This window comes from Salvelinus fontinalis, chromosome 12 (genome assembly GCF_029448725.1).
Source record: "Salvelinus fontinalis isolate EN_2023a chromosome 12, ASM2944872v1, whole genome shotgun sequence".
Taxonomy (NCBI): domain Eukaryota; kingdom Metazoa; phylum Chordata; class Actinopteri; order Salmoniformes; family Salmonidae; genus Salvelinus; species Salvelinus fontinalis.
In genome coordinates, this window is record NC_074676.1 from 41091162 (window position 1) to 41104776 (window position 13615).

A 13615-nucleotide genomic window follows, 5' to 3' on the forward strand; every position below is an offset into this window, starting at 1 on the left:
ACTGAATCAGGTGTTTTTGTGGTGTTGGGGTCACTGGAGGACAAATTGAATCAGGTGGTTTTGTGGTGTTGGGGTCACTGGAGGACAAACTGAATCAGGTGTTTTTGTGGTGTTGGGGTCACTGGAGGACAAACTGAATCAGGTGTTTTTGTGGTGTTGGGGTCAATGGAGGACCGTAGTTGGGATACACTGGTCTAAGATAGTTAAGGAGCACGTCATACAGATCCCATGAGGCTATGCATGTGCAGTCGTACACACACATACACACACGGCTAACACAGTATCCCACCACAAACACACACCATTCACTAAGGAGGAATGCGTGAAGTACACATTACACTCCGTCTGTGTTGTTTAAAACAATTCATATGTTACCTTGAAACACCCTCTGGACTAGCAATTAGATTTTCCTGCACTCATCTCCACCCTTTTAGAGTTCCTTTCAACATGTTCAGTGGTCTGTTGGATCACTTAGCCAAAGAGTAACTTGTGGCTATAACACTGTTTTGAAACGACAATACCAGGATATTACACAGGAAAGGCCAAGAACCACAATATGTTTGAGGAGTCATTGGTGTATCAAGTCTTGCATGACATTTTCTTTGAGCGGCCAACAGAGATGAAGAGAGGTACCTTCAAAATGAGCTCTGCCATAAAGCAGTCCAGGTGGAAAAATCATTTATCGGAAAAAAGGATCCTCGAGGAGGTAATTTACGGTAAGTAGCTCTCCTTGAAAATGAATGGCACAACCACATGAGATATGGCGTAGGGATAAATTGCTGTTAAATAGTTTACCGGTACTCCATTCAAAATGAAATAGCAGTCCATTTATTTGAACATTCATGTTGTTTTGACCTCATAATATGAAAAAATTTAACAATTTCCAAAGCAAGGGAGTAGTTTGTCAAATCAATCAAGATTCTGTTAGCAAGAATATCTCAGCTAATTCTTCTTAATCTGAGCAAATGTTGACCCAACCATGGCAGCCATCTCAAACTTCACCTCATTCAAATATGTTGTAATCTATGACTAAACTTCAACACAAAAAGTGTGACATCAAAAACAAGTCAGTACTTCATTTCTAGAGTTGGGAGAAAAGTCATGATAAAATAAAAATAAAAATGGGCTGTACGCCATATCAAAACACTTCACCAAGAGAAGTTTCTCATCCTACATTAAAGCTACACTTCCATAACATGATAAGTTGCTGTTTTAACTCAAGGCTGTGTTTCTCTGAGGGGGAGAACTACATTTTGCACCAGGGGCTTGTAAACAATGTTAACCACCGCTGGAAGAAGAGAGCTCTGTTTTGAGTCCAGCTTCACCCCTCCTCTTAGCTGTAAAACATAAACATCAACTACTAAAGCAGACGGTTTCAAGTCATTTAAAATTACAAAAATAACTGTAGAAATTCTAATGTATCTATATGTATAGACTATTGACTTCAAAATGAAAGCTAGACAGTCAGGGGTATCAAAAATGCCAAAAGTGATGAATAGAGGACAAATTTGGGCAAATTTTGACGGCGGGGATATATAACCAATTTTAAGTGGGGCCCTCTGGACCTCGGTAAAGACCAAATACGGCCTGCGAGGCAAAATGAGTTTGACACCTAAGGTGTTCTGGTCTGGCACTGTGGAGCCACACTCAGCACACAGAACAAGCAGCTCACATCCATACACCACATATTCATGTATGTCTATACACCACATACTACATATTCATGTATGTCTATACACCACATACTACATATTCATGTATGTCTATACACCACATACCACATATTCATGTATGTCTATACACCACATACTACATATTCATGTATGTCTATACACCACATACTACATATTCATGTATGTCTATTCATGTCAACAAACTGAGTGAGTCACCTAGCATCAGAGTACAAGAGTTGAAATCTTTCAGAGCCAACAAATGCAAACTCTGATTTCAGTAAAACAATATGTAAAAATAAAAGTATATACAACAAAACGTGAGACAATATGAATAACATAGGTGTATAAGACACAACATAGACGCTACATATAGGTATTATAGACCCTACATAGATACTGCATAGGTGTTATAGAAACTACATAGGTTTTATAGACACTACACATATGTGTTATAGGCACTACATAGATGTTACACACTTCATCTAGGTGTTATAGACCCTACATATATACTACATAGGTGTTAGACACTACATATAGGTGTTATAGACCCTACACAGGATGTGTTCTAGACCCTACATAGGTGTTCAAGACACTACAAAGGAGGTGTTATAGACACTAGAATGATGAAACATAGGACAAGATAGTGACTGACCTGAGACCAGTTGGTAGAGGCTGTAGCGGTAGAGGACATGGTCCTGCTCCTCGAACCTCTGGGGCCCCTGGCAGAGGGCCCGACATTCCATGTCAGCCCTGTAGTACTCCTGGAGGGCCTCCTCGAACAGGGAGATGGCCTCCTCATAGTTTGCATTGTCATACAGCTTCACCCCTGCTGAGAAGGACCTCTGTTGGGAGAAAAGGGGAGAGTGGAATGGGGAGAGAGGGAGGGATGAAGGGTGGGAAGAGAGAGAGAGAGAGGGGTAGAGTGTGGGAAGAGAGAGAGAAGGTTGAGAATATTAGGAGGGGGAGAGAGGTAGGAAGAAGAGGATTTGGGAGGAGGACAAAGGGGGAGAGATAGAGAGGATAAGTGAGGGGAGCATTGGGGAGAAAAAGAGGAGGAAGAATTTAGCTGAGCTTGGGACCATGATAACTATACACACAGAGTTGCAGCCAAGACAGTTACTGTGAGCTACTCAATACAAGTTGCATCTGCCTGCTACATGACAAAAACATAAGAGTAAACCTGTGTAGTGTAGTCTGTATGTAGCGACAGACAGGCAGTCAGACACCACCGAGTGATACAATGAATGAGAACAGTGTGTGTGAGCATTGACACAGCCCTCCACAGAATGACAACAGTGTGTGTGAGCACTGACACAGCCCTCCACAGAATGACAACAGTGTGTGTGAGCACTGACACAGCCCTCCACAGAATGACAACAGTGTGTGTGAGCACTGACACAGCCCTCCACAGAATGACAACAGCGTGTGTGAGCATTGACACAGCCCTCCACAGAATGACAACAGTGTGTGTGAGCATTGACACAGCCCTCCACAGAATGACAACAGTGTGTGTGAGCATTGACACAGCCCTCCACAGAATGACAACAGTGTGTGTGAGCATTGACACAGCCCTCCACAGAATGACAACAGTGTGTGTGAGCATTGACACAGCCCTCCACAGAATGACAACAGTGTGTGTGAGCATTGACACAGCCCTCCACAGAATGACAACAGTGTGTGTGAGCATTGACACAGCCCTCCACAGAATGACAACAGTGTGTGTGAGCATTGACACAGCCCTCCACAGAATGACAACAGTGTGTGTGAGCATTGACACAGCCCTCCACAGAATGACAACAGTGTGTGTGAGCATTGACACAGCCCTCCACAGAATGAGAACAGTGTGTGTGAGCATTGACACAGCCCTCCACAGAATGACAACAGTGTGTGTGAGCATTGACACAGCCCTCCACAGAATGACAACAGTGTGTGTGAGCACTGACACAGCCCTCCACAGAATGACAACAGTGTGTGTGAGCATTGACACAGCCCTCCACAGAATGACAACAGTGTGTGTGAGCATTGACACAGCCCTCCACAGAATGACAACAGTGTGTGTGAGCACTGACACAGCCCTCCACAGAATGACAACAGTGTGTGTGAGCACTGACACAGCCCTCCACAGAATGACAACAGTGTGTGTGAGCATTGACACAGCCCTCCACAGCCAGACCTTTATTGGCTTCCGTGCTCTCCGCAAGCAGAGGTCAATGGCCTAAACTTATCTCCTCTCATTAAACTGTAGTGACCACTGTCATCCTAAAGACATGAAAATATATCCACAAAATAACCATTTAGACAAAGAAAGCAGCCACATAAAGTTGAATTTAGAACGGCAAAAGAGAGAAAAGAAGCAGGAAAACAATGTTAAAAACAGCCCCTGGTTCAGCTAACGCTAACGCTAACGCTAACCGGCACGGACCATGTATGAACTGTACTGTAGGCAGGATTCATACGGTATTCAATGCAATACGAAGACCTGACAACACCATCACGTTCAACTCCAAGACTGTATACCAAATTATATTTGGCAGAAAGAGGCAAGAGGGTTTAAGAGAGAGCACCCTGCCTGGTCCTGCCAAAGCAACGGTAAGGCAAGCACAGGGTGCTCTGAGGAGCCTCTGTATCAGGGCCTGTTCCAATAGCATCAAAATGCATCCTTTCTCCCTTTAGGTAATTACTGGCCCATAAGTGATTGGATAAGTAAAAGCATGGTTCCTTAGCAAACTATTGCCAATCCAACCATTTCAGATTAGTGATTAGCAAATCAGGGAAAATAGAATAGAAGGATGGCGTTTACAGGTATTGGAACAAGGCCTGAATTTGTTAAATAATCAAAAAGGCCCTCAGTAAACTCCATGGATCAGTGACAGTCTGAAGAACATTGACAGTTGTTTTTATCAGGAACTGACATGGACTCAGGGGAGGTTTTCCCAAACATAGATTAAACCTAGTCCTGGATTCAAAATCATTCTCAAAAGAAAAACTCAATTGAAAGTACTTCATGGTCCAGGACTAGGCTTAATCTGAGTCTGGAAAACCGACACAAAAAGGTTCCTATTCCACACTCTCACCTGATGTGGCCGTGCCTCTCTGTCCACAAAGTGGTCCAGGTTGGTGCCCTCCAGAGCCTTGTATTGCTCCAGGTTCTGATCCATCTCCACACTCTCCGGGTTTGCCTGGAAATAGGTGTGGGCTGCCGCCGCTGCCTTGTCCAACTGTTTCAACTATACAGGGAGGATGGGGGAGGAGAGAAAGAGAGCAAGAGAGAGAAAGAGAGTGAGAGACATTAGCACAGAACACCAACTACATCAGTGTGGCCGAGGTAAGTACTAGAGGTCGACCGATTATCATTTTTCAACGCCGATACTGATACCGATTTATTGGAGGACCAAAAAAAGCCCATACCAATTAATCGGACGATTTACTTTTTTTGTTTTTGTAATAATGACAATTACAACAATACTGAATGAACACTTTTATTTTAACTTAATATAATACATCGATAAAATCAATTTAGCCACAAATAAATAATGAAACACGTTCAATTTGGTTTAAATAATGCAAAAATAAAGTGTTGGAGAAGAAAGTAAAAGTGCAATATGTGCCATGTAAGAAAGCTAACGTTTAAGTTCCTTGCTCAGAACATGAGAACATATGAAAGCTGGTGGTTCCTTTTAACATGAGTCTTCAATATTCCCAGGTAGGAAGTTTTAGGTTGTAGTTATTATAGGAATTATAGGACTATTTCTCTCTATACCATTTGTATTTCATATACCTTTGACTATTGGATGTTCTTATAGGCACTTTAGTATTGCCAATGTAACAGTATAGCTTCCATCCCCCTCCTCGCCGCTACCTGGGCTCGAACCAGGAACACATCGACAACAGCCACCCTCGAAGCAGCGTTATCCATGCAGAGCAAGGGGAACAACCACTCCAAGTCTCAGAGCGAGTGACGTTTGAAACGCTATTAGTGCGCACTCCGCTAACTAGCTAGCCATTTCACATCGGTTACACCAGCCTAATCTCGGGAGTTGATAGGCTTGAAGTCATAAACAGCTCAATGCTTGAAGCATTGCGAAGAGCTGCTGGCAAAACGCACGAAAGTGCTGTTTGAATGCTTACGAGCCTGCTGGTGCCTACCACCGCTCTGTCAGACTGCTCTATCAAATCATAGACTTAATTATAACATAATAACACACAGAAATACGAGCCTTAGGTCATTAATATGGTCAAATCCGGAAACTATCATCTCGAAAACAAGACGTTTATTCTTTCAGTGAAATACGGAACCGTTCTGTATTTTATCTAACGTGTGGCATCCATAAGTCTAAATATTCCTGTTACATTGCACAACCTTCAATGTTATGTCATAATTATGTAAAATTCTGGCAAATTAGGCGGCCCAAACTGTTGCATATACACTGACTCTGCGTGCAATGAACGCAAGAGAAGTGACACAATTTCACCTGGATAATATTGCCTGCTAACCTGGATTTATTTTAACTAAATATGCAGGTTTAAAAATATATACTTCTGTGTATTGATTTTAAGAAATGCATTGATGTTTATGGTTAGGTACACATTGGAGCAACGACAGTCCTTTTTCGCGAATACGCACCGCTTCTGTCACGCCCTGACCTTAGTATCTTTTTAATGTCTCGATTTTGGTTTGGTCAGGGCATGAGTTGGGGTGGGCATTCTATGTTTTGTGTTCTATGTTTTCTATTTCTATGCGTTTGGCCGGGTGTGGTTCTCAATCAGAGGCAGCTGTCTATCTTTGTCTCTGATTGAGAACCATTCTTAGGTAGCCTTTTCCCACCTGTGTTTTGTGGGTAGTTGTTTTCTGTTGTGTTGCTGCCCCTTACAGGACTGTTTCGTTTTCGTTCCTTCTCTTTGTTATTTTGTTTAGTGTTCTGTTTTAATAAAAATAACATGAACACTTACCACGCTGCTCATTGGTCCGACTACTCTTCATCCGACAACAAAAATCGTTACCGCATCGATTATATGCAACGCAGGACACGCTAGATAAACTAGTAATATCATCAACCATGTGTAGTTAACTAGTGATTATGATTGATTGATTGTTTTTTATAAGATAAGTTTAATGCTAGCTAGCAACTTACCTTGGCTTCTTACTGCATTCGCGTAACAGGCAGGCTCCTCGTGGAGTGCAATGTAATCAGGTGCTTAGAGCGTTGGACTAGTTAACTGTAAGGTTGCAAGATTGAAACCCCGAGCTGACAAGGTCATTCTGCCCCTGAACAAGGCAGTCAACCCACCGTTCTTAGGCCGTCATTGAAAATAAGAATGTGTCCTTAACTGACTTGCCTAGTTAAATAAAGGATAAATAAAGGTGTAAAAAAATATATTTAAAAAAATCGGTCAAATCGGTGTTCAAAAATACCGATTTCCGATTGTTATGAAAACTTGAAATCGGCCCAAATTAATCGGCCATTCAGATTATTCAGTCAACCTCTAGTAAGTACAGGACAGTGGAGTATATTAATGGCAGTGTTCACCTCAGGAAGTGGAGACACACCCTTACCCGCCTTCTCATCACCGCCCCCTTCACATGAAACACAGAGGATGGCACTGATCTCACACAAAGACGATACACGTCTAATTCACCGAGACGAGCTTTCCCAGTCTCCTACACCGAGACGAGCTTTCCCAGTCTCCTGCACCGAGATGAGCTTTCCCAGTCTCCTACACCGAGACGAGCTTTCCCAGTCTCCTGCACCGAGACGAGCTTTCCCAGTCTCCTACACCGAGACGAGCTTTCCCAGTCTCCTGCACCGAGACGAGCTTTCCCAGTCTCCTACACCGAGACGAGCTTTCCCAGCCTCCTACACCGAGACGAGCTTTCCCAGCCTCCTACACCGAGACGAGCTTTCCCAGTCTCCTGCACCGAGACGAGCTTTCCCAGTCTCCTGCACCGAGACGAGCTTTCCCAGTCTCCTACACCGAGACGAGCTTTCCCAGGCTCCTACACCGAGACGAGCTTTCCCAGTCTCCTGCACCGAGACGAGCTTTCCCAGTCTCCTGCACCGAGACGAGCTTTCCCAGCCTCCTACACCGAGACGAGCTTTCCCAGTCTCCTACACCGAGACGAGCTTTCCCAGGCTCCTACATCGAGGCGAGCTTTCCCAGCCTCCTGCACCGAGACGAGCTTTCCCAGTCTCCTACACCGAGACGAGCTTTCCCAGTCTCCTACACCGAGACGAGCTTTCCCAGTCTCCTGCACCGAGACGAGCTTTCCCAGTCTCCTACACCGAGACGAGCTTTCCCAGTCTCCTACACCGAGACGAGCTTTCCCAGGCTCCTACATCGAGGCGAGCTTTCCCAGTCTCCTGCACCGAGACGAGCTTTCCCAGCCTCCTACACCGAGACGAGCTTTCCCAGTCTCCTACACCGAGACGAGCTTTCCCAGTCTCCTGCACCGAGACGAGCTTTCCCAGTCTCCTGCACCGAGACGAGCTTTCCCAGCCTCCTACACCGAGACGAGCTTTCCCAGTCTCCTGCACCGAGACGAGCTTTCCCAGCCTCCTACACCGAGACGAGACAAGCTTTCCCAGTCTCCTACACCGAGACGAGAAAAGCTTTCCCAGCCTCCTACACCGAGACGAGAAAAGCTTTCCCAGCCTCCTACACCGAGATGAGACAAGCTTTCCCAGCCTCCTACACCGAGACAAGACAAGCGTTCCCAACCTCCTACACCGAGATGAGACAAGCTTTCCCAGTCTCCTACACTGAGAGGAGACAAGCCCTAAGGGTATTGATCACTTCTACAGAAGTGGCCACTCCAATTGCCTGTAATCATCCTGACGCAATGGCCTCAAAGTCTTTGATTATATTGATACTGACAGAGCTGAAAGCTCTCCTGAACTAACCACCTATCAGAGGCCTCCTGAACTAACCATCTATCAAAGGCCTCCTGAACTAACCACCTATCAAAGGCCTCCTGACCTAACCACCTATCAAAGGCCTCCTGAACTAACCACCTGTCAGAGGCCTCCTGAACTAACCACCTATTAGAGGCCTCCTTAACTAACCATCTGTCAGAGGCCTCCTGAACTAACCACCTGTCAGAGGCCTCCTGAACTAACCACCTGTCAGAGGCCTCCTGAACTAACCACCTATCAGAAGCTTCCTGAACTAACCACCTATCAGAGGCCTCCTGAACTAACCACCTATCACAGGCCTCCTGAACTAACCACCTATCAGAGGCCTCCTGAACTAACCACCTATCAGAGGCCTCCTGAACTAACCACCTATCAGAGGCCTCCTGAACTAACCACCTGTCAGAAGCCTCCTGAACTAACCACCTATCAGAGGCCTTCTGAACTTAACACCTATCAGAAGCCTCCTGATCTAACCACCTATCAGAGGCCTCCTGAACTAACCACCTATCAGAAGCCTCCTGAACTAACCACCTATCAGAGGCCTCCTGAACTTAACACCTGTCAGAGGCCTCCTGAACTAACCACCTATCAGAGGCCTCCTGAACTAGCCACCTATCAGAAGCCTCCTGAACTAACCACCTATCAGAGGCCTCCTGAACTAACCACCTATCAGAGGCCTCCTGAACTAACCACCTATCAGAGGCCTCCTGAACTAACCACCTGTCAGAGGCCTCCTGAACTAACCACCTATCAAAGGCCTCCTGACCTAACCACCTATCAAAGGCCTCCTGAACTAACCACCTGTCAGAGGCCTCCTGAACTAACCACCTATTAGAGGCCTCCTTAACTAACCACCTGTCAGAGGCCTCCTGAACTAACCACCTGTCAGAGGCCTCCTGAACTAGCCACCTATCAGAAGCTTCCTGAACTAACCACCTATCAGAGGCCTCCTGAACTAACCACCTATCAGAGGCCTCCTGAACTAACCACCTATCAGAGGCCTCCTGAACTAACCACCTATCAGAGGCCTCCTGAACTAACCACCTGTCAGAAGCCTCCTGAACTAACCACCTATCAGAGGCCTTCTGAACTTAACACCTATCAGAAGCCTCCTGATCTAACCACCTATCAGAGGCCTCCTGAACTAACCACCTATCAGAAGCCTCCTGAACTAACCACCTATCAGAGGCTTCCTGAACTTAACACCTGTCAGAGGCCTCCTGAACTAACCACCTATCAGAGGCCTCCTGAACTAGCCACCTATCAGAAGCCTCCTGAACTAACCACCTATCAGAGGCCTCCTGAACTAACCACCTATCAGAGGCCTCCTGAACTAACCACCTATCAGAGGCCTCCTGAACTAACCACCTGTCAGAGGCCTCCTGAACTAACCACCTGTCAGAGGCCTCTTGAACTAACCACCTATCAGAGGCCTCCTGAACTAGCCACCTATCAGAAGCCTCCTGAACTAACCACCTATCAGAGGCCTCCTGAACTAACCACCTATCAGAAGCCTCCTGAACTAACCACCTGTCAGAGGCCTCCTGAACTTAACACCTGTCAGAGGCCTCCTGAACTAACCACCTATCAGAGGCCTCCTGAACTAACCACCTGTCAGAGGCCTCCTGAACTAACCACCTGTCAGAGGCCTCCTGAACTAACCACCTGTCAGAGGCCTCCTGAACTAACCACCTGTCAGAGGCCCCCTGAACTAACCACCTGTCAGAGGCCTGCTGAACTAACCACCTGTCAGAGGCCTCCTGAACTAACCACCTGTCAGAGGCCTCCTGAACTAACCACCTATCAGAAGCCTCCTGAACTAACCACCTATCAGAGGCCTCCTGAACTTAACACCTGTCAGAGGCTTCCTGAACTAACCACCTATCAGAGGCCTCCTGAACTAACCACCTGTCAGAGGCCTCCTGAACTAACCACCTATCAGAGGCCTCCTGAACTAACCACCTGTCAGAGGCCTGCTGAACTAACCACCTGTCAGAGGCCTCCTGAACTAACCACCTGTCAGAGGCCTCCTGAACTAACCACCTGTCAGAGGCCTCCTGAACTAACCACCTGTCAGAGGCCTCCTGAACTAACCACCTGTCAGAGGCCTCCTGAACTAACCACCTGTCAGAGGCCTCCTGAACTAACCACCTATCAGAGGCCTCCTGAACTAACCACCTGTCAGAGGCCTCTTGAACTAACCACCTGTCAGAGGCCTCCTGAACTAACCACCTGTCAGAGGCCTCCTGAACTAACCACCTGTCAGAGGCCTCCTGAACTAACCACCTATCAGAAGCCTCCTGAACTAACCACCTATCAGAGGCCTCCTGAACTTAACACCTGTCAGAGGCTTCCTGAACTAACCACCTATCAGAGGCCTCCTGAACTAACCACCTGTCAGAGGCCTCCTGAACTAACCACCTTTCAGAGGCCTCCTGAACTAACCACCTATCAGAGGCCTCCTGAACTAACCACCTATCAGAGGCCTCCTGAACTAACCACCTGTCAGAGGCCTCCTGAACTAACCACCTATCAGAGGCCTCCTGAACTAACCACCTGTCAGAGGCCTGATAGGGTGTTTAAGTAATAGTGATATGGATACTGTACAGGCCTTGGGGCAGACGATCTAAATGAGCAGTCACACGTTAAACGAAGTACAGCTTATAAAGGCTTTATAGAGCATACAAAAGGCTTCATAATAATGACATATAGAGTATGATATATGCTTAGAGATCATTTGTGAAGCATTCATGTAGTGCTTATGAAGCCTTTATGTATGCTATATAAAGCCTTTATAAAGTTGTAATTCATTGGAAGTGGGAACAAATGAGCTCAGTAAAAAAGCCAGCAGCTGTTACGTCTTAGACTTGGCAGCCTGCCGACACAATCTCCGCTCCGAAGAGCTCTGAACTCTCACATAGGGTCCATGTTAACTAGCCGTAGAACAGCCCAATGGTGCTTTCAGTGACCTGTGTGACATTTGTTGACTACCAGCAGGTCTGTTTCGACACTGATATTTCACCATACATGTCGTGTTATTCTAAAAGTTCTCAAAGGCAGTAGCTCTTAAATTGTTTTGGCCAAAAACCTAATGATTTTATAACGTTCTTGATAACATGCTATTTCCATTTGTTCTCCAGACAAATGGAATTAGCCAATGTTTATTTCCTTTGAAATAGCCAAGACACACCAGTGAGTACCATAGCACCATTCGGGAAACTGCGCAAAGGCTCCATAGCTGGTGAATATAACCAGACGAACAGCATAATTCACTAACAGCAGCAGACAGATATGATTCATCCTGTGGTGTGAAACTTGAGGACTTAATTCTCCTGTCTTCACCAGCACCGCTGCAGTTATGAAGCACAGGTGGGCTTTGTGAGAACTTTCAGATGTGTACCTTGGGACTACAGTTGAGAATGGTCTGAGACCAGGGACCAAAGACCCAGCTCCAAGCTATTAACTCCACAACCAGCTCCAGGCTCTCTCCCGACCAGAAAGGCCGGCTCCAGGCTCTCTCCCGACCAGAAAGGCCGGCTCCAGGCTCTCTCCCGACCAGGAAGGCCGGCTCCAGGCTCTCTCCCGACCAGGAAGGCCGGCTCCAGGCTCTCTCCCGACCAGGAAGGCCGGCTCCAGGCTCTCTCCCGACCAGGAAGGCCGGCTCCAGGCTCTCTCCCGACCAGGAAGGCCGGCTCCAGGCTCTCTCCCGACCAGGAAGGCCGGCTCCAGGCTCTCTCCCGACCAGGAAGGCCGGCTCCAGGCTCTCTCCCGACCAGGAAGGCCGGCTCCAGGCTCTCTCCCGACCAGGAAGGCCGGCTCCAGGCTCTCTCCCGACCAGGAAGGCCGGCTCCAGGCTCTCTCCCGACCAGGAAGGCCGGCTCCAGGCTCTCTCCCGACCAGGAAGGCCGGCTCCAGGCTCTCTCCCGACCAGGAAGGCCGGCTCCAGGCTCTCTCCCGACCAGGAAGGCCGGCTCCAGGCTCTCTCCCGACCAGGAAGGCCGGCTCCAGGCTCTCTCCCGACCAGGAAGGCCGGCTCCAGGCTCTCTCCCGACCAGGAAGGCCGGCTCCAGGCTCTCTCCCGACCAGGAAGGCCGGCTCCAGGCTCTCTCCCGACCAGGAAGGCCGGCTCCAGGCTCTCCCCCGACCAGGAAGGCTGGCTCCAGGCTCTCTCCCGACCAGGAAGGCTGGCTCCAGGCTCTCTCCCGACCAGGAGGGCCGGATCCAGGCTCTCTCCCGACCAGGAAGGCCGGCTCCAGGCTCTCTCCCGACCAGGAAGGCCGGCTCCAGGCTCTCCCCCGTCCAGGAAGGCCGGCTCCAGGCTCTCCCCCGTCCAGGAAGGCCGGCTCCAGGCTCTCTCCCGACCAGGAAGGCCGGCTCCAGGCTCTCTCCCGACCAGGAAGGCTGGCTCCAGGCTCTCTCCCGACCAGGAAGACTGGCTCCAGGCTCTCTCCCGACCAGGAAGGCCGGCTCCAGGCTCTCTCCCGACCAGGAAGGCTGGCCGCTGAGCCCTTTTCTTGGGGCTGTGCCGATCAACAATCATCCTCTTTTTACCCCCCCCTCCTTTTCCAAGCAGCCTCTTATCTCTGCCGGAGAGGAGCAGGGGAAAGAAAAACTGGGTGGACATGCTTGGTTACCTCTGAAAGGCCAAACAGCAAACTGCCGCCGACTGCATTCCTGCACAGTCCACCACAGGCTGAGGGCCCGTCGGAAGGACAGCCAGGGGGACGGGGGAGGCATTTTTGTGTCCCATCCAAATGCTGACCTCTCCACTTTTCCGGTAATCACAGCTCATTCCACCATAGTTTTCTGCGTCCGAGTAAGAGCCAAGGATAGGGCTGTGGCGTACAGGAGAGGAGATGGGGGAGATTCAGCCACCTGGGGAGAGTCTAAACTCACCTACCACTCTGCTCCTCTCCTCAACCCCCCCCCCCAGAGAGGGTCAGCACGAGGAATGGGGATAAAGTCCAGCACGCCACTGTAGTACAAACACAGCTGCGTCTTAGCACTGCCAGACCTATTGTCCCGAGACAT

General features: G+C 48.2%; 1 protein-coding gene across 1 annotated transcript in view; it reads right to left on the minus strand.

The window, feature by feature from the left end:
• Positions 1-13615, minus strand: part of p3h2 (prolyl 3-hydroxylase 2) — a 112737-nt gene that overhangs the window by 40880 nt on the left and 58242 nt on the right. Inside the window, exons 2-3 of the mRNA XM_055940812.1 lie at positions 4748-4900; positions 2326-2515 (exon numbers count right to left, since the gene is read on the minus strand). Of these exons, the coding sequence (XP_055796787.1) occupies positions 2326-2515; positions 4748-4900 (343 nt within the window). The remainder of the gene's footprint in view (positions 1-2325; positions 2516-4747; positions 4901-13615) is intronic.